At 38.4% G+C, this 21,766-nt stretch overlaps 1 protein-coding gene and 1 pseudogene across 3 annotated transcripts in view; one reads left to right on the forward strand and one right to left on the reverse strand.

Moving 5' to 3' along the window:
• The window catches only part of si:ch211-166e11.5 (gastrula zinc finger protein XlCGF8.2DB), a 75,014-nt gene that overhangs the window by 51,198 nt on the left and 2,050 nt on the right, over window positions 1-21,766 (forward strand). The window contains exons 1-2 of one of the 3 annotated variants that reach the window (XM_051907039.1): window positions 15,843-15,909; window positions 16,616-16,746. The exons of 1 other annotated variant lie outside the window; for it this stretch is intronic. In XM_051907039.1, coding sequence (XP_051762999.1) covers window positions 16,644-16,746 — 103 coding nt within the window. In that variant the 5' untranslated portion in view covers window positions 15,843-15,909; window positions 16,616-16,643. Of the gene's footprint in view, window positions 1-15,842; window positions 15,910-16,615; window positions 16,747-21,036; window positions 21,586-21,766 lie in introns of those variants that run through there. One more of the 3 variants, XM_051907038.1, reaches the window with a different exon arrangement.
• Window positions 10,414-15,420, reverse strand: LOC127519408 (gastrula zinc finger protein XlCGF7.1-like; annotated as a pseudogene).

Genomic DNA, 21,766 nt, shown 5'->3' on the forward strand with positions numbered 1-21,766 from the left:
CTAGAGAGACTACGCAGTACAGCTGTACTGAAAAGCTCAGGTGGTGAAACAGGACCTCACAAATTCCTATTGTCAACAGAAAGTAGAAGAACTACTAGCACTTAACTATGAGCTAAAATGATTACTTCTACATAGAGCTGAATTCATTACGCACAGAATGAGGCAGTCATATTATTTTAATGGCAAGAGACCAAGAAAATTATCAGCATTACGGATGCCATAATGAATGAAGGTGTTTTATATACCCAGCCTGAAGATATAAACCAGATTTTTAAAAACATTTTATGAACAGTTATATAGTTCTAATTCTTCTGCATGTTATAATCGCTTGGTGTTACCCCTTTACCCCATATAAATTTAAAGCTTGTATTTATTGCTAGTGTAAAACCCGCAATGTTCCTCTGCTAACACTGTGGTGTCTTTCTGGAGACATTATATGCATTTATGAATTATGCGAAAGAGCACAAAAACTTGGTGAACTTAAGGTTTTCGTGTTCAGTGCCTGAATGCCCATGCATGTTCTAAAGCCTCTCTGCACTTCAGTCGCACATGTAACACAATTTGCCGCAAGGCCGCAAAATAGTGAACCGATCGTAACATGATAAATTTTGAAAATTAATAGACTACACAGAAAAAATGGCGGAGTAATTTGTTTCCCTCCCAAAGTTTCGTTTATCTGCCATTACTGTTAGTCACAGCCATCAGTCGCTGCTGCTTGTGGGTTTAGAACAGAAGGTCCACTTCTGCTGGATGTTAAAGTAAAGTTTCAAAGTCTTAGTTTTCATTTTCATAATATTCACCTCTGTTTTGAGCTCAGATCATTGTGACACTTTTTTTAATATTACAGAGATCGCTTTCTCATGTTAACTTGAGAACAAAGTTAGGCTAAGTTATCTTGAAAGCAAATAGCTAACATATAGATTACGAATGATACGAATATTAATTGACACCAGCGAAACTAGCTAGCTGCCTACCAAATGTTTGTCCACTAAACTATTGTGAGGAGCAGCTTGAGTTGTGCAACACATGTACTTGACTCTGTAAATAAGAGGCTGCATTAACTTATTTCTGCTAATTTCCGTATTTTGGATTTGAGATAAAATGCAAGACAAATCCATTTCAACTATAGCGTGTCTATCTTCTTATTTTTAAACAGGAGATTTAAATAATCACATAGTAAATAGGATATTATTTTCCTATTATTAAATTAAATGTTAATTTATTTGTCTGTTCAGGTTCAACGACATCAATTAATGCCACATGAGGCCGAGTTTAGTTATTAAGTTATGTTCATTTATTACAATTAGTATTTTTAGCAGTACATACATTCTACAAACACTCTATACAGGTAATTAAATAAAGTATAAATATCAAAAAGTTCTTCAATCAAGGCAATATCAGTGATGGAGGCAATGTCAGCGATGGTTCTGGTGTCAGAGAAGCTCTTCAGGTGGTCACGAAGCAGCATTTGCTGTTCTCTTCACATATCAGCCTTTTATAGACAATCTGACCTCTTGAGGTCATCTTCTTCCCCTCATATGAGCTCCAGGAATATTCTCTGACTCGTCTATAAAGCTTTTTGTTCTCAGGACTCTTCTCCTTTGCTTTTCTCCTGTGTCTCGTCTTGCAACACATCATCCAAAGGTAATTACTTGCTTTTCTACTTTATTTAGCAAAATTAAAAACTTTCTAATACAAGTTTTTCCTCTATTCTACCAACATGCTTTTAATAAATGCTTAAAACAACACTCGTAGCGTCTTTCTTATAAACCACATTTTTATTACTTTTACAAAAACCAGTTGTATTGTTTTTCTCAGTGAGCAATTATCTTATAAAACTCATATCTTATAAATTATATTCTTATTAAAGTACTTTTAAAAACAAACCAGTTGTTCTGTCTTTCTTAATGAGGAATTATAAAAACCATATTCTTAATAAATGCTTTTATAAAACCAGTTTTGTTTTTCTTCATAAACAATTATCTCATATCTTATAAACAGAAGAGGTATACATGTTACAGGACAAATTTTGCATATTTTACACAACAAAGCATAGCCTATTACATTTTATTTACAGCAGACAATCATGTGACCACGTGAGCAGCACGGTCCTGGGTTCGTAGGATCACAAAACTCACTCCTCCTCCGTGAATAATGGTGCCTTCACGTGTTCTCAGGTATTATCATAAATACGTGTTTCCTAGCTAAAAATTGCACATGAACGCCCTCCCATCACGAAACTTGTGCGATGAGCTGGTAATCATGACTTCAGAAGTGGGAATTATCAAATTTGCAATAGCACATGAAGGTAAGCATAAATCGTCATCTGAATGCACTGAGGTGCCATGCAGATTTATTTTTACAGACATCCAAGTGAGAAATAATTACCATCTTAATAGGGCTATTGAGCAATATGCCTTAAAGGGTTAGTTTACCCAAAAATGAAATTTCTGTCATTAATTAGTAACCCTCATGTCATTACACACCAGTAAGACCTTTGTAACATCTTCAGAACACAAATTAGGATATTTTTGATGAAATCTGAGGCAGCAACGTCATTGCACCTTTTGAAGTCCAGAAAGGTAGTTGAAAACATAGTCGACATGACTACAGTGGTTCAACCTTAATGTTATGAAGAGACGAGAATACTTTTTGTGCGCAAAAACAAAACAAAAATAATGACTTTATTCAACAATTCGAACTGTTGTTATATGCAGTTGACGTAGTAAACTCAGTGCAGGCTTCCGTGTTTATGTCTGAACGGCAACTCAGTATTGGCCGAAGCTAAAAAACATGAGCAGCATGACGCATGTCAAGTCAAGTCAGGTCACCTTTATTTATATAGCGCTTTTTACAATGTAGATTGTGTCAAAGCAGCTTTACATTGATAACTGGTACATTGTTTGGCTGCACAGCAGCTCTTAAAGAATAGTGTCAATGCAGGCAGATCAAAGCACTGTTGAATATCAAATGTCAAGTCAAGTGTCCCCACGCATGCGGGTGATGCTGATGCAGGAGCCAGCCAATAAAATGAGTCAGTGTTCAGACATAAACATGGAAGCGTGGACTGAGTTACCTACCTACATTCTGTTAATAATCTCTACGGTGGTTTAAAAATTGGTTTTAATGACTTCAACTTAACTGTATGTAAACATATGACTTCAACTGTACACTTGTCAGTTGTTAATTTCTCATCTTTGCTAAATATTACATCATTCCCCCCTCCAGATGATCGAAGATATCCTAAAGAGCAGTCTTCTGGCCTATCACCAGAAGATCCTGCACGACCCTAAAGAGTCAACTGATGTTCTATAAATTTTCCCACAATTCCTGGTTTGGTATGTGAGACTTCAATTCTTTAAACATGAAAACATACAAATATGAAATCAAGTGCTATTGTTGTTCTGCAGTAACACAGACAAAGTTCCTACTGTGGTATCTACTTTAATTATTTTTGGCATTTTGTACAGATTGATCAAGATTTTGGACTTCTATTTGGTAATGCGACTTCTGCAAAGTTGTTGGAGAAGTGGTCTACCAACATACAGTAGGTGTTTTACCAAACCAAAAGTCACCTTGTGAGTCTGTACTCCTAAAAACAAATATAGTAAACAGTTGTGCAACAGTAGTAGCTGAACTTAAAGTTGCTGTGTCACAGAGACAACTATTAACTATGTTGTTAGTGCTCTAGAAGAAGTGATTGGAGACATTCATAGTGAAACTCAAAAATGCAAAAGAGCAAGAGAATGCAGTACTTTTCAGAGTGGGGAAATGGGGGAAAATAGATCCTGTTGAATATGTTCTCTGAACAAGTTTTGCTACACAGAGTAACAGAACAGCTGGAACTTTTGCACAAACCATTGTTAAGGATAAATTTCTATATATACCTGAGGTCTTCAACCCTGCTCCTGCGGAACCACTGTCCTGAAAAATTTATTTCCAACCTGCTTCAGCACACCTGCCTGTGATTTTCAAGTGATCTAGAAGAGCTTGATTAGCTGGTTCAGGTGTGTTTAATTAGGGTTGGAGCTAAACTCTGCAGGACAGTGGGTCCCCAGGAGCAGGGTTGAAGACCTCTGATATATACCAATTCTTGAGACATTACAGTCCATTTATAAGCACCCTAACATTAAAGATATGATAACGAGAGATTCACAGCAAAGACCAAATTTTCTTTACGACATACACAATGGAGAATTCTTTAAGAATCATGTGCTCACATGCAGTTCAGATCCAGCTTTTTATTCTTTTGGTGAATTTGAATGCTCAAACCTCCTTGGATCAAAATTAGGAATACATAAGTTAGAAATATTTTACCTAAATACAACTTGAGTTTACTAAATATCCATTTAGTCGCTTTATTTCATGCACAAGATATAAAAACATATGGGTTTGATAAAGTACTAGAGCCGCTTGTCCAGGATATCTCAACACTGGAAACCAATGGAATTCAGATTCCTTTATTTGATCATACAATTTATGGAACCATTGTCCAAGTTACTGGTGACAATCTTGGTGTCCATTCTTTATTTGGTTTCGTGGAATTGTTTAGTGCTAGGTACTCTTGCCACTTTTGTCGATTAGAGAAAGACTTTCACACAGAGTTCAGTGAAGATAGTCCAAAGATGTCAGTGCGACTAAAGAATTTCATGCTGAACACTGCTAGATAATGCAGAGCAATCCCAGTCTACCTTATATAATGGGAGTAAAAAAAGTCTCGACTTTTAAGTTCGTTGCAATATTTCCACACCACTGCAAATTTTTCGGTTGATATTATGCATGATATATTAGAGGGGGCTGCACAATATGTAACGAAATTACTTATTCAGCAAATGATTGACAATTACACCACATCAGCAGAAGTAAACAGAAGAATTCAGAGTTTCAACTATGGCTTCATGGAACAAAACAACGAACAACAAACCTTCTGGTGTAGCATTAAAGGGATAGTTCACCCAAAAATTAAAATTTTGTCATCATTTACTCACCCTCAAGTAGTTCCAAACCTGTATGAATTTCTTTGTTCTGTTGAACACAAAAGAAGATATTTGGAAGAATATCAGTAACCAAACAGATCTCGCCCCCCATTTACTACCATAGTATTTATTTTTCCTACTATGGTAGTGAATCGGGGCGAGATCTGTTTGGTTACAAACATTCTTTTTAAATATCTTCCTTTGTTTACAGTAGAACAAAGAAATTCATACAGGTTTGGAACAACTTGAGGGTGAGTAAATGATGACAGAATTTTCATTTTTGGGTGAACTATCCCTCTAAGAGAGGGTTCCAATGACTTGGGCTTAAATGCCACTCAGAGCTGGTGTTTACTGCGTTATCTGCCCATTATGTTTGGAGATCTTGTGTGTCCTAATGATCAGCACTGGTATTTGTTCATTTTATTGCTTCAGATAGTCAGTATAGTGTTTTCTTCAGTTATATCCACTGGCGTCACCATTTATTTAAAATGATAGGATAGATATTTGAGATGGACACATCAGATTCGTTAGACAATACAGTTGGGGCCACACTTTAATGCTGCCATCTTTGAGCTCAACAATTCTGGCGTCCACTAACTTGGTGAAAGTGCGGTCAGACAGTATGGCTGTCACTGCCCACCTTTGTTCCACGAGCCTGGGAAAAAATGTCTCTGACTGACTTTCACCTCGTCTTGCAGGACTTTATCAGGTGATGTGGTGGATCTTTCATCTGTGCCTGTTTGTCACAAAGGGCTTTGTTAGCTACTGTGCTATTATTGAAGTGCGAAGTTTAAGTATACGTTGAAGCCATCGTTTATAACCAGTTGTAATGTGTGGGCAAAGCACGGCACGGAATCCAAGACATGAGTTTGATCGTTTGTTGCCATTATATTTTTTGCGTTGTCGTGAATACATTCTATTATTTTCCCCGTGATGTCCCATGAAACTATGAAACTATAAAACTATAGCTTTTGAAACTATAGCTTTTCTGCAAGTTTGTCAGAGGTGTGTTTATCAGACAAGCTCTATGTACGCAGGACCACGCACTTCATCTGCCATTCAGAGTCTATGTAATGACATGTAATGGTTATGTAGCTAACCCTTGTTAGTGTAGTCCAGCAGTCAGTTGTGAGGGCGACCTTTTCAACTGAACTCAGCGCCATCTTTAGCTCTTCTTTTTTCTTTTCAGTGCGATCTTCTAACTGGCTGGTTCTCATGGCTCTTGATGGAATGTTGTAGTCTGGCTGAATGAAACTGACCAACTCTTGAAAACCACCACCAAGGACCCTACATACAGAGTGTCAACTAAAGTGGGCTGACGGATTCTCTGCTTCTTTGTCTCTGGATCCAAACCCTCATTCTGCTCAGGTCCTTTTGGTGGAGGGCTCGGATCTTCTCTGAGCTCACCAAGCTCTTTAGCTTCCTCCTTTAGCCAGTTTTCCTTTCTCAAATGTTTATTAAGATGCAAAGGCACGGGCCTTGTATCTGGTTTCAAGGAGTGTTGCTAGTACCAGCATTTTTGTCTCTTCTGCCTTGGAAAACCGTTTTGTCAGGCTGTCAATCATGGTCTTACACAAAGTTTTGATCCCTACTGAGGATGGACCCTTTGCCTACAGCATCAACTTCAGAACAGACACACTTGGGATAATGCATGCTGCTGAAGACTCAGAGCTGCTTATCTCCATTGTGACTTCTTCGATTGGAACCAGTGTGTCAATAAGGTTACAGACAATGTCCCACTGTGTGGCAGATAAGCAGCTGATATGGCCATGTCCAGCAGTGTACACATTTAGTGCCCATCTCTGTTGCCTTTACAATCTCATGTTAGCAACAGAGTCAATTCCAGAGAACCTCTCCGCTGCCAGAGTTGCCTTCATCCGGAAAACTGATGCACCATCACATCCCAGCAAGTACAGACCCATCGCTGTTATATCAATCCTGACATGCGCCCTGTACAAGATCCTGGTGAAGAGAATGCGTGGGGAGTTATCATTCAATAAATTCCAACTTGCATTTCTCCAGAGGGATGGATGCTTGGAGGCCAGTATGCTAGTCCACGTGGCACTGAGGAAAGCCCATGATGGAATGCATGAAACATCTGTGATCTTCCTAGAACTGGCAAAGGTGTTTGACACAGTGTCTCATGAGGCAATTTTGAGAGCGGCACTTCAAGCAGGAATCCCACAACCACTTGCCAAGTACATGGACTGCCTGTACACCAACACCGTACTGTACCTTACCAAAACAAAAGTCAAATGTGCAAGAGGCGTGAAGCAAGGTGATCCACTCTCTCCAATGCTCTTCATTCTCGCCATGGATGAGGTAGTTACAGCCTCTCGAATGGACATTGGCATCTCTATGGGAGGAAACATTGTGGATGCAATTGCATATGCAGATAACCTCATACTGCTGGCAGACACCCCAAAACTGATGGATGCAAGACCGAAGGGATTGGATGGAGCACTAAAGAACAGAGGCATGTTGTTACAACACAGAAGGGACTGAGGCAGATATAACAGGCAAGGATGTTTATTGATACCAGCAGGAGTTAAACAGCAGTGCAGGTGAATATAACGTGAAGTAATGGATGTAGTAGAGAGTGCAGAGAAGTGATACTGTCCTTGTTGATTGTAGAAGCGGGGTGACTTGGAAGACGTTGGAGAAACTTGACGCTGGAGACGAGGAACACTCACACACTGATGGGATTCACACGAGGAGAACAGGAGACGCTGGAGACAGGTAAGTAGTTCGATAGGAGTCCTTGAGGTAAGCATACAGGTAAGACGTAATGCAAACGAGACCGGACGAAGACTGTGTGTGAGTGTGCAGGTTTTATGCTGGTGGTGATTGCTGTGCTGATGAGGTGCAGGTGCGGGTGATCAGTACTCTGGAGAGTCAGTGCGTTGTGATTGGTGAGCGGTGGAGCCTGGCGTGTCTGTGACACATGTCACTCGACACATCAAAATCTACAGCAATTACAATCGCAACAGATAAAAAAGAGGAAGTATCTCATTCTACTACCAAGGACATGCGAGACATCAGGTGGCATTATCAAGCCTATGGGAGTTAATCACCACCAGAAATACCTGGGCCTCAACGTTAGCTGGAAAGGATGATTGCAACCAAAGTCCACCTAAAAGTTGAATCTGATGCTCTCTGAGCTTTCATCAGCACCACCGAAACCCCACCAAAGACGCAAAATCCTCAATATTTACCTGCTCCTGAAGCTAACACACGAGTTAGTGCTTGGGAATGTTCACCGGAATACCCTAAAGAGGATCGATGTCATGGTTCGGACTGAAGTGAAATGAAGGCTGAGACTACTGAAAGACTGCCCCCCCAGGGCTACCTCCATGCAAAGACGGAGGACGGGGGCCTGGGCATATTGAATACCAGCTCAAAAATCCCACTTCTGCAAAGAGCAAGATTACAAAATCTTCTTTCACACAAAGAGCCCATCTACAGAGATGTGATGAACATGAAATTGTTCAAAACAACTGCTCAATCAATTGGTTTACCCTGTCGTGTGGGAAAGGAAATCATCTCATTGGTGTCTGAGGAAAAACAAGCATTAGCCAAACTCTTGAGGTCTTCTGTTGATGTTCAGGAGCTCATTATGGAGGAGGTGGACAAAGCCAGCCACCTCTGAATGCACCCAAACGGGTATTTCCATGTCTCCATCTGCGTGGAATTCAACTTAGCAAGCAAGTAAGTCCAGAGGAACCACCAGAGCAGAACAAAACACAAAATGCAGAGGACTCTGCCACGCACAGGAAACACAGAATCATATATTACAACACTGTGAAATAACCCATGTCAGATGTAAACATCACAACAATGTCATGCACCTGGTAAGCTAAAGCTGAAAAGGGCTTGCAAGAAAGACTGGACAGAACCAATATACCCACTAACATATCGTTCATTAATCCTAATCTGATCATGGAGGAGGAAACCACACTCACCGTAATTGTAACCGTAATCTCAATTGTAAGCGGCCAGAGAATGCAAGAAACGTAGAACCTCAAAGTTGCAAAGTATGGCTCCCAAGAAAATAAGGAAGCAATAACATCCTGGATGTGATGAGAAACAAACATACGCCACCTTCCTATCGTGGTATCAAGCTGTGGACTCCTGTATGGGCCATCAGGGAGGGGTCTACAGAAATATGGCTTAACACAACCGGACAAGTTGGATATATGCCTAACTACCATACATGGCTCAATAAAGTGCTACGACTTGTATGCAAGAGGGACAAAGTAAATTATGTAAATTGTATATATTATAATGATTTTATGTATATTAGAGTTTTAATAGGTTTACATGTTGTCTTAGTCATTTTATTCCTCTTATCTGTTTTATGTGTGTATGTCTTTGAAGTAGGAAGTAGACCTCATAAAGGAAGCAGCATGGCATGCAAACAAGGTCGCTAACACATCGATCATTTGGTGATCACTAAGGGCCTGGACTGTGGAGTTACTGTTTGAGGGCTTACCTTTCCAGAGTTCCACACTTTTAGGGAAGATAAACCCATGAATGGCATAATAGTAATCAATCAGGGGTGTTTCCTCCAAGGAGGCAAGGGAGCCAGTGATAAGAAAATAATCCATATTACAAAAATAAAACAGCGTAAATATTACAAAATGTGACATTAAAACATGTATAAATCACTTGTTTTTCTAAAGTAACACTGTCCAATAACGACACCCTCACATAAAGTTACAGCACAACGCTGCTTCTCTCTTGCCTCCCCTGGGCCCACTGAGTTTTAACAAACCCCCTAAAGCATGCGGTTGGTTTAATTAAAAATGAATAGGGGAAAGTCATGTGAGAGGAGGAAATGCGCAATGATTGGATATGATTGGCTCATGCAATAAATCCTGCCTTTTCTTTTTGTGCATGTTCGCAAATTGTTCTGAATGAACAAAATAATAGCATTAATGGGAAAACTAATTGAAAAGTAAACAACTCAACCACTTACATCTCACCACTTTATGTCACGTCAAAATCAAACTTGAAATGGCCTGAAAACATGATGACAGTGGGGTTTTAGTGAGCAATCGGGGTGCGTTTCCCAAAGCGAACTATGGTCGCAAGTTCCTTCGTTACCAATAGAGTTCAATGGGACTTATGACCATAGTTGGCTAACAATGCTTTCGGGAAACGCACCCCAGCTTGGTGAATTTAAAGGTACATTTCCATGTCTGTGACCAGTGTTTACTGAGCTTGTTGACTGATGATGCAAAAATAAGTTGACTACTAAAATAGCTGAACATCACTTCACAAATAAATTATATTGTTTAAATTGTTACTGGCTTTATTATTTTTTAATAAATGTAAAAATGTGTAAAAACACTAACTTGATGAGATTTAAGTATACTTGTTGGTTTTAACAAATAGAACATTAACTACATCGTTAATGTAAAATACAGAATCAAAATTTTTTTGTATATTAAGTAAAGTAATGTTTATTTAACCAGGAAAATGTGACAACATTAAGTGTAATTGGGACATAAATTTACCTTTGATTTATAAAAAAAACAATAAATGCCTTATTTCAGAACACCACTGCACACCACTGAACAATCAACAACAGTCAATGAACAATAAACGGTTAAGAGAATATATTTTAACATCACAATCTTACATAGTTCAGCTTTGAAAATGCTGAGACATTTGAACACATTTAAAACTCTTTCTCACATCGGCAAGACTTTTCAGGTGTATCTGTGTGATGGCAAAATATTTTTTTCCAATGCTTATCAAAATGAAATCACTTTCCCTCAGAGTGAATGTGCAGGTGATTTTCAAAATTGCTCATTTCTCTAAACCTCTTGCCACACTCAGAACACTGAAGTTTCTTTCCAGAATGAGTTTGCAAATGATGTTTCAAGTCTCTTTGATTTGTGAAACTCATGTCACACTGAAGACACTTGTAGGGCTTCTCTCCAGTGTGACTTCTTATGTGAATCTTAAGGTTCCCTTTAATTGCGAAACTTTTTCCACAATGAGGGCAGGTGAAAGGCTTCTCTCCAGTGTGAACTCTCAAGGCTTGTATTGCTTAAGCATGTCATTCCACATTGAAGGCACATGAGAGCCTTCTCTTTGGTGTGAGTTATTATGTGTTTCTTAAGATGCTTACTGTCTGTGAAACTCCTTCCACAATGATGACATATAAGACAGTTCTCTCTTGAGTGAGTGCTCATGTGGTGATTAAGAGTTCCCTTTCATGGGTTCACTCAATGCTGCGAGACGTCGCTATGGGAACACCTTCGGTGTGACGAATGTCTGAAGCCCTTATACCATCACGCCAATTGATTGGCCTGAAGTTCCTCAGGTTTGCTCTTGAGGGCAAAGCTTACCAATACCGTGTCCGTTCGGACTTGCTTTGGCTCCTCGGACCTTTACGAAATGTATGGATGCTGCCCTGGCCCCTCTGTGGCTCCAGGGCGTCTGGATTTTGAACTACCTGGACAACTGGCTAATATTAGCTCAGTCTCAGGATTTGGCAGTAGCTCATCGAGATTTAGTTCTCTGCCATTTGAGGAGCTTAGATCTGCGGATAAACCTCCAGAAGAGTGTCTTGCTGCCACGTCAGCAAACTACCTTCCAGGGTGTGGAGCTAGATTCTGGTGTAATGTGGGCACGGTTGTCTCCCGCACGCATTCAGTCGTTACAGAACTGCCTGAGTCATTTCAGGATAGGCCATCTGGTCCACGTAGGTCTGTGTCACAGACTGATGGGTCTTATGGCAGCGGCGTCCCCCGTTGTTCAGCTGGGCCTGCTCCATATGAGACCATTCCAATGGTGGATAAAGAGCCAAGGGATCTCGCCACCCCTTCCGCAAAAACTCTTTCCACACTGATCACATGTGAACGGCTTCTCTCCAGTGTGAATCCTCATGTGGGCATTGATGTGACCTTTATGCGCAAAACTCTTTCCACAGTGATCACATGCGAACGGCTTCTCTCCTGTGTGAATTCTCTTGTGAGTCTTAAGATTTTCTTTTCGTGAGAAGCTCTTCCCACACAGGTTGCAGGTAAAAGATTTCTCTCCAGTGTGAATTCTCATGTGGACATTAAAGTTTCCTTTTTGATTGAAACTCTTTCCACATTGTTGGCAGGTGAAAGGGTTTTCTCCAGTGTGAACTCTCATGTGGACAATAAGGCTTGCTTTTATGAGCGTAACATTTTCCACACTGTCGGCAGGTGAAACAGCTCTTTCCAGTGTGAACTCTCATGTGGACAATAAGGTTTGTTTTATGAGCGTAACATTTTCCACAATGTTGGCAGGTAAAAGGACCCTCTCCAGTGTGAACTCTCATGTGGACATTAAGGCTTGTGTTATCATTAAAACTTTTTCCACACTGTTGGCAGGTGAAATCACTTCTAGTTTTTGTCTTCAGAACTCTTTTTTGTGAGGAAATCTTTTTTGTCTTTGAGCAACTAAAAGATTCTCCAGTTATGTAATCATGATGTTTCTCATGTTGATTTTTCTCTTCCATTTCCTCCAGTTCTTGACTCTCCTCTTTCAGCTGCATCAGGTCTAAAGCAAAACAAAAACAAATACAAGTTAACTAATTTAATGGCACATGGCAACACAGATCAAACCAAATGTCTTCAGAAAAGTTTCAATGGCATTTTCTTTTCATTGTCCCTCCGTGAACTGCCTACTAATGTAGTGTTTATAAGCGCAGTGCTGCATTGTTTAAAGAGGAAAACAGCTCTATTTCTGCTGTTCCATAAGCGCCACTTCCTGCCAGAGAGTGGATTTACATTTTCATTCAGCCTGTTCAGACCAATGCTAAAATCAGACTAAAATAAGAAAATAAGCTAATGTGCATTCTAAAAAATCTCAGCACTTAGGATAATAAGGTACCCTATGTTGTTTATGGAGCAGAGAAAATACCTATCTTCTTTTGTCAAAACTTTGTATGAACATGTAGTACATGTTAGTAGAGGTCATATGTTGTAAAATCACCAAACCAATATTTTTTATTCATTTAAAATCTGGACATTGTTTTGAATATCATTATTCTATTGTTTATGCAAACAGAAAGTGCATGGTGCTGCTAATTTTATTTAGTTGTTAGTTTTCAACATAAAACTTGGTGAAATTATTTCAGTGTGTGTATGAGTACTTCTTAAACATTTTCAGCACATTATAACAATACTGTGATAATATTGATATCGTGATATATTGTTTTCATACCGTTTCATCTCTACTCAAATTAATCGCACATCAATCAAAAGCATTGAATGGACAACAAAAAGTTTTTTGTTTTAAAATGTGTTCATCTTTACAAAGCTGTTTCACATGTAATAAATCCACACTGTAAAATAATTGTAAAAAAAAAAAAAATACCTTATTCATATTGACCTTTTGCAAAAAACAAGCAAATTACTGCATGTGTATAATAATTTGGAGCACAGTGTAATGTATAGTAGCTAGAACTCAATATATTAATCATATTCCCATTTATTATTCCTAATTTAAATGAATTGCACCCCTTGGTCATATTGCAGTTGCAATTGTGGTTGCACAGTCTATGCGACAATTTAGACAGGGTTAAGAGTGTTGAATGTAAATAATTTTACCTGCATTATTTTTTCACAATTAATTGCATTAAATTAACACATTAAATATAAAGGCCTATATATGGATGCACTAAGTTAAAACCTTTCCATTTTAAGCCTTTTAAGACTTTAACTCACCAATAGTTCTAAGTTTAGTTAATTTGTCTCAAATTTCTGAGCTGAATTAAAATGACAAATACATTTCTATTGTGTCAATGTGAGTTAAACTAAAGGTCCAAAATTGCTGTTTACCATAGTAATGAAATCTGGGGACCAAAAGTTTTCCCTATAGTTACTGACACAATGCAAGTGAACCGTATGGAAAGGGAACTGCTACGGTTTAGAAAGAAATGCAATGAATGCATTTAAAGATGACTCTCCCACTGACAACAGTTTTTCAATAATATTTCATTTTAAAAGATGTAATTGATCAGAGTTTTGAGTAGCTTGTACATGATGAATAGTGTCCACTGCAGCAAATCCTTCAACTTTGTTGTAACTAAGTAATTTAGGCACTAACAGAGTTACAGCACGAGTGCACTCAGTTTCTGCTGGAAAGCCCACAGACCATCCAGACACTGTCACAATAAATGTTTTTGTTTGATATGTTGCATATTTAAGTGATATTAATTAATGGTTTTTGATTGCTTTCAATTCAGAAGTAGACATTTATGTTACACAAAACTGTTTTGTTTAAGCTACTTACATATTATTTTTCCTAATTTAATTTGCTACATGTTGTAATTACGAATGCACAATGTGGAAGTAGGAGTTTCTCAGATGCTCTTGAAGCAGCGTTAGTATTTGTCTGGTCATGTGATCTCAACATGTCTGTACACATGAGGCGAGGCGATCCACTCCAAGTCAAATAAAACTGCTTTAATTAGGACACTTATATGACATCCTTAAAAATATCATTCATTTCAGTAGAGGCTGACATTTCAATGACGATCAAATGAAACCAACCTGTTTGTTCCTCAGTATCTTCATGTTTCATGCTGAATGCTTCTTCAATCTTTATTTCTTCACTCTCCTCTTTAATAAACGCCATTTTATAATAGTGTCACGAGATCTCAGCTGCTTCTCCAGGAGTTTTTCTGTGTGTTTGGACAATTTGTCATGTATAATATTAATGATTATATAGAATAATTAGCATAAAGTAAAATAAAACCAAACTAAATCTCAATCAGCTCCCTATTTCAGTAGTCAGCGCATTGGTGAAGGAGTCAGTCAGAGTAATGGTCACTAATTGTCCTGATTAGATGGAAAACTACAAATTGACTAAAATAATACAACTTATACTGACACTTCATGAATTATATTTGGTGTTTAATTATTTATAAGTTACACACATACACAATAACTTACAAGTTAAAAAAAGATACACAATTATGTGCTCATATCTAAATAATTTAAATATTTCTTGATCGTACTATCAACGGTTGTTTAGGGTTAGGAGAATAAATTAATTTAAAAAAGTAAATAATTTCAGAAAATGAATAACACAATTTCTCATTTGGGTACAACTGTTTATGAGTTTTTTTTTTTTTTATCTCCGTTTTTCCATCACTACTTGACCGAATTATTGTTTATGATAAACTTTCCCACGATATGGGGAAAGAAATGAAACGCCCCTTTTCTATTATGCGTTGAAACTAACGGTCATTAATGTTAGATAAAGCTGTTACGGTGTTGCATTCAATAATGATTTATTCGTTTACACAGACTGTAAACACTATAAAATAGATTTAAATGTTTGTATCGATTTGAAAGCTTAAACCAACCTTTCTGCAGCTGAATCACGGACGCAGCAGCGCGACGCATACTTATGACGTCATATCACCTCAGCAAAATAAAAGTCCAGGACATTTAGACTACATACACTTACTGAAATATTTAAATTAAGATTTGAATCATAGGTGAAATACGTGTTTAAATACTTGTACAGTGATGTACTGAAAATAACCCTGACTGAAAGAGTGAGTAGCACATCTAATATGTGAAATTCTGTCTAAAAGACAAAACTGTCATGTTTGAATGCAGAAACCATTTGTACAAGGGTTCTTTTTTATTTTTGTTTGATGAAACTATCATAAACTAATATTTTATTATTATACAATAAACAAGGTTTGTTAATAAATTAAACCTTTAATAAGACAACAGACTACTCAAATATGTATACATTGTACTTTTTAAAGAAAAACACTACGTTATTTACACTTCAATACATTTTCATTGACACTGATATATATTTGTGATTTTAGACAGCGGACTGAACAGGACTTTTATTTTGGTTTGGCGATATGACATCATAAAGCTGCGCCGCGCTCCTGCGACTGTTATGATTTGATTGAAGAAAGGTTTGTGGTTTTACGCATTTAAAGTATTTAAATCGATACGCCTCAATTTGATAGTTTTTACAAGAGATGTTAAATCATGTATTATTGAACATTATCTTTGTAATATGGTTCATGTAACATTAGTGCGGCATTTTTGTGAGTAAAGCATATTCACATGTGAGTAACAGATAAGCTGCGTCTCATTTCTCTTCCTAAATCGTGAATTCGTTTATCGTAAAAATAAATTCAGGCGCTAGTAGTGATGGAGAAACGGAGCTTTTTGAAACTCCGAGTCAATTGAATCTAATGCTTTGCGAAATGATTCACTGATTCGAAGCGCTTGAATCACCGCGCGCTGACGAATCCTGTTGCTCAAAACAGTGTAAAAAACAACGAGAACTCAAACATGAATAATTACAACTTTCACAAACAAACCGTTTTCATGTCAGGGTAATCTGTTAAATGCAATCTACAAATAAATATACCAAATGTAAATCACAAATTAATACTAATTAAGTGTTTGTATAATTTGTTATTTTATTAATTTGTAGTAGGCTACTAGTTTTGAGTGTTTTTTGGCTAATCGGGCCATTAACTCTTACTCTGACTGACTCCCTCAGTAGCGCACCGACTACTGAACTAGGGAAGCACCCAGAGGTTTACTTTGGAATTTATTTTGTTTCTGTTAATTATTCTCATCTTAAACGTGACTTTTTTTCAAACACAGAAAAACTCCTGGTTCATCTGAGATCCACATGACACACTGTTATAAAATGGCGTTTATTAAAGAGGAGAGTGAAGACATAAAGATTGAAGAAGTGTTCAGTGTGAAACATGAAGATACTGAGCAACAAACAGGTTAGTTTCACTCGATCCATATTAAATGATCTCAGTTTTACTTGACATGGAGCGGGAGTAGGGTTGCCAACATCTGGAAAGGAAAATTAAGGGGCAGAATAAGGGACACTGAACATTTTTGTACTGTACCACACAGTGTATGTCATTTTAGTATCTGCAGTTAAGTATGTGTGTAAAAGGTTCTCAGACATAAACACATTTGGGTCATTCCGTGTCAAAATCAACCAAATTTCAGAAACTTTCCTGGCTCAAATTTTTTTTCTAAAGAAGGGACAAACATAAAGGAAGAAGAAAGCCAACATATTAAATGTGATTGATGTATATTTACTGAGTAATTCAATATTTTGTAGAGGGGTCAGAATGACAATTTTCACCGGAGATTTGGAGTCAGATTACAGGGGGGTAAAATTACCTTAGAAATATGGCAGCATCATTATTTTATTTTTACACAGAAATTGGTAGGTCTATTAGTAAAATCTGTTGACTTTAGCAATCGCTGTTGCATTATATGCCCAAAAAAAGCACTTCTTGTGTTTTTTTGTCCAAAGTTTGCATTCCTGTAACTCATATTAAAGATATCTTAAGCCGCGTTTCCACCGCGGGAACTTTCCCAAGGAACTAGGAGCTTCGGGGGTGGTACTCTGTGTGTTTCCACCGCAGGAATCAGGGTCTAAATGAAGTTCCAGGTAAAAAATCCCCCCTCTGAAAGTACCTGCTCGCTAGGTAGTACTTTTTCAAAGTTCCAGAACTTTTGGTGGTGGACTTGGGCGCTGAACATGCTGATTGGTTGAGTTTATGCAGCGTTTTGATTGGTTGACTCCACGCAGCATTTTATTGTCAACCATCGTTTTTTTAAAGTCTGTTGCGGTACGTGCAGTAAGAGTTGTTTGCTATTCGAGTCAACAATGGAGTTTAAAAAATACGACCGATGGACCGACGATGAGGTTCATGCTTCATTAAGCTTAAAGAACCAAAAAGAAGTCATATTAATGATAATGTTAACGTTTTATGAAAGGTGACGATATTACAATAATACACTCAGAACAATTAAGTTTGTTGGTGAAAAAGATTTATATTAACAAGTCATGAGAATAGTTACAATTATTATTTTGATGCATTGACATCCATAATTTTTTAAGTCCTGAACAAGTCAGTCATTTCATTTCACATGAGATCACTGCAATTAGAAAACTAGTAGGGTTGCAAAATTCCAGGAATTTTCAAGGGTGGAAACTTTCCATGGGAATTAATAGGAATATATGGGAATAAACAGGAATATATGGGAATTAATGGAAATAAATATGACTGTTAGAGGGGAAGGTGATGTAGATGATGTGGTCTGGGAAAGCATGACTAGCAGCCTGAGAATAATCAAGCCAATAGCAGCAGTTACTGCCAAGATAGAAGGTGATAATGACAGTCTTGTCAGATGTTATCATTTGGCTCTGGATTGCAGAAATTTTCTAATAATTACAGTTTCAAAGTCATGTCTCCAAGCAATGTTATTCCTTAAATGATCACCCAGCACTTTTTAGTATCTGGTTTTGTTGGGTACCTGGACACTGTGGAAACAAAGGAGTTGAGGAAACAGACTCGCAAAAGAGGCATTATCAGAAGATGTCAAAATTTGCACAGTATCTCCTATGCATCTAAAACCAATAATTCATTTTTATATTAATGACAAATGGCAAACAGAATGGGATTCATAAACTATGAACAAACTTCATGAAATCAGCCCCAATGTTGGAAGAAGTAGTTTCTATCAAATCTCAAACCGATGTGACCAGATTGTTTATACACGTTGTAGAATAGGCCGTTCCAGGATGACAAGTTTTAGGAGATCGTCCAAAATGTGATTCTGTCAAAACTCTTTATCATTGAAGCATGTTCTGTTAGATTGTGGTGGATTTAGCCCTGTGCGAAATCTGGTTTATTCAGTTAACTCTTATAAAGACGTTTTTAACAAAGTTAAACCAAATATAGTTTGAGTTTTTAGCAAAATTAAATTGTAAACACCTGATATAGTTTTATCATATTTTTTTCTCGCCATGAAAATAGCCACAGAAGATGGCATGGTGTTAAAAACAAATAAATTTGTCAGATGTTAAATGTCTGTTTGCTGAGCTCAAAGAAGAAATACAAACTGTCCTGCCCTCTTCCCTGCTGCTCCGAGCAGAGTAAACCGCAGTGGTTAAATTGAGTTCTGCATGAAGCCAATCCACGCAGCAGCATACATGCTGGACCCGAAGTGTGAGGAAAGCATACTCTTTGTAGAAGAGATCAACAGTGCTTACACTGTTATTACTGCCATGTCTCACCATCTTGGTCTTGATGAAGGTAAAGTTCTCGGCAGTCTGGCAAAGTACCGTACCAAGCAAGGCCTTTGGGAAGGGGATGGGATATGGCAGGCGTGCCATGACATATCTGCATCTAAATGGTGGAAAGGACTTTGTGGATCTGAGGCCCTTGCACCTTTAGCTTCTATCATCCTTCAAATTCCACCAACATCAGCCGCCTCTGAACGCAACAGGTCACTGTTTAGGAACACATACGCAAAGCTTTGCAACAAGCAGGAGTTGAAATACTGGTGGGCATCTGGGTAACACATACGGCTCTTTGAGCCTGACACAGAGCCATATTCAATAAGGATTACAAAATTTGACAAAATTTATTTACAAAATTTCCCAAATTAAGTTCTCATGGAAAGTTTCCAGAAATTTACCAGAAGTTTTCTGCCCCTTCACAACCCTAACAAGAAGCCAACAATCCAAATGTTTCTGCTTATTTTTTCTCATTCCATAGGCAGTTTCACTTGTATAAAATTAACCCCCCAAAATGACCCAGCAGACTCAACACAGCTTTTGACTTAACCAATTCCGATGATTTATTTGAGCCGATTTTTGCATTCCACCATTTGTTTTTAAAAGACTCGGCATTAACAATCACTTTCATTTATTGTTTTGCACACAGTGAGCAGTGGAAAGTTTGGAGACTGTGTATTCATGACAATTTTATTCTAGTAAAATAAGTTAATATCTCCAAAAAGACAGTCAAGCATATTTTCATATTTCATATCCGCGAGTAAAGCTGCTCTGGTATTTCTGATCAAAAGAGTTCCCGAGATGGAAATATATATATTTTAATGGCAGTCACAGGCAAAACCTGAGGTGGTCTTCTTGCCATCTAAGAAGTGTCTGGCTGTTGTCCTAGCATCTTTTTCTCATGGCTTTGGACAGTTTGTTTGTGTTAGTCCACCAAGATCCAATCAAAATGTAGCAAACCTTTGTCCACTGTTATGGCCAGAGAGGGGCCCGACCATAAACTGGGCCCGGGAATGTGCTGTTCACCACACTGGAATTCCTGCCAAGAGAGCATTACAATAGTTCAGCCTGGATAGAACAAGGCTTGGACAAGGAGTTGTGTAGCATGCTTCGATTGTAAAAAGGCAAATCTGCAGGACCGGTCAGTTCTAGCAATGAAATGTATGAAATTTAGCTGATTATCAATCACAACTCCAAGCTTCCTGGCTGATCTGGAATTAGTTATGGTTGATGATCCTAGCTGAATGGAGAAGTTATGAAGTGTTGGGATGGCTGAAACTGCAAGGTTCAGTTGAAGGTGATGGTCCTTCTTCCAGCAATAAATGTCTGTCAGGCAGGCTGAGATACAAGCAGCTACTGTCAGATCATCTGGTTGGAATGAGAGGTAGAGTTTTTGTCATCAGCATTGCATTGATAGGAAAAGTCATGTTTCTGAATGACAGATCCTAGTGATGTCATGTAGATGGAGAAGAGAAGTGGTCCAAGCACTGAGCCCTGAAGCACCACAGTAGCTCGATGATGTGACTTAGACAGCTCACCCCTCCAAGATACCTCAGAGATAAGACTTGAATCACTGGAGTGCAGTTCCTGAGATGCCCATTGTCATGAGGGTTGACAGGAGGATCTGGTGGTTAACTCTGTCAAAAACAGCAGACAGTTCCAGCAAGATGAGTACTGATGATTTGAAAGCTGCTCTTGACAGTCTTGGAGCTCTCAATAACCGAGAGCAGGGCAGTCTCGGTTGAATGTCCGGTTTTGAAGCCCAGACTGGTGATAGGAAAAAGTTTTGAAAAGCATGTGAGAGTCAGAATTGTTAATTTTGTTGTGGTAGTATGTTGTTTTAGTAGTGGAGACATTTGCAGAGAAGGAATAGAGGAGTGACTGATACAAACTAAGGTCAGTGGGAACTTTTTCGATTTGCGCCACTTCCTCTCTATCGCCCTGTGTTTAGAGCTATGCTCGCAGAGAACATCAGATAGCCAGCGGACAGTAGGGGCTAGCTTGGATGAGACGGGGCAAAAGTTGTCTTAACAAGATTTTAGAGTGAAGCAAAGAGTCAGTATCTCTTTTAGTATCAAGGGACAAGAGCTGATTAGGGGGAATTTGTGAGGATGAAACCAAAGAGGATAGGTGGGAGGGTGAGTGTAAACATAGGTCAGGTGTGCAGTGACATGATGGTGGTCGCACATTTTAAGGTTTTCACATTTTAAGAAGTCTTCTGAACAGGTCACACACTGAGTTCCATATTGTTTTACACGATTGAATGAGCTGGTATTTCGGAAGTTTCATTTGTTCTTGTTTTGCCTCCAGTGCCTTGCATGCAGGGGTGCTGTGGTTGAAGTGCTTGACAAGCAGCTCAGCTGCAATGATAACCCGATGCACAAATGCATTAAAACCATCATTAACCAGCTGCAGTGTATGCACAAAATGGGCAACTGTTTCCCATTTCATCCATCCGGGAAAGTCTGCTGCCATGATGTTGCGTGCGTTATCGTGAACATATGCAGACACTTTTCCAGTAAGTCCCCAAGTCTCCACCGCATCAATTATTTTAGCTCTGAGATTGTTTAGCAGTATGTCAGCCTGGCAAACTTTGTGTTAGTAGGACAGCTGATTTAACTTTCCAGTCCTCGTCGATATACCCACTTCAGAAGTCTCTACTAATGAGCCGAGTTGAATGATTAGGGAGGCATACAAAT

The sequence above is a fragment of the Ctenopharyngodon idella genome, chromosome 9 (assembly GCF_019924925.1).
Source record: "Ctenopharyngodon idella isolate HZGC_01 chromosome 9, HZGC01, whole genome shotgun sequence".
NCBI lineage: Eukaryota > Metazoa > Chordata > Actinopteri > Cypriniformes > Xenocyprididae > Ctenopharyngodon > Ctenopharyngodon idella.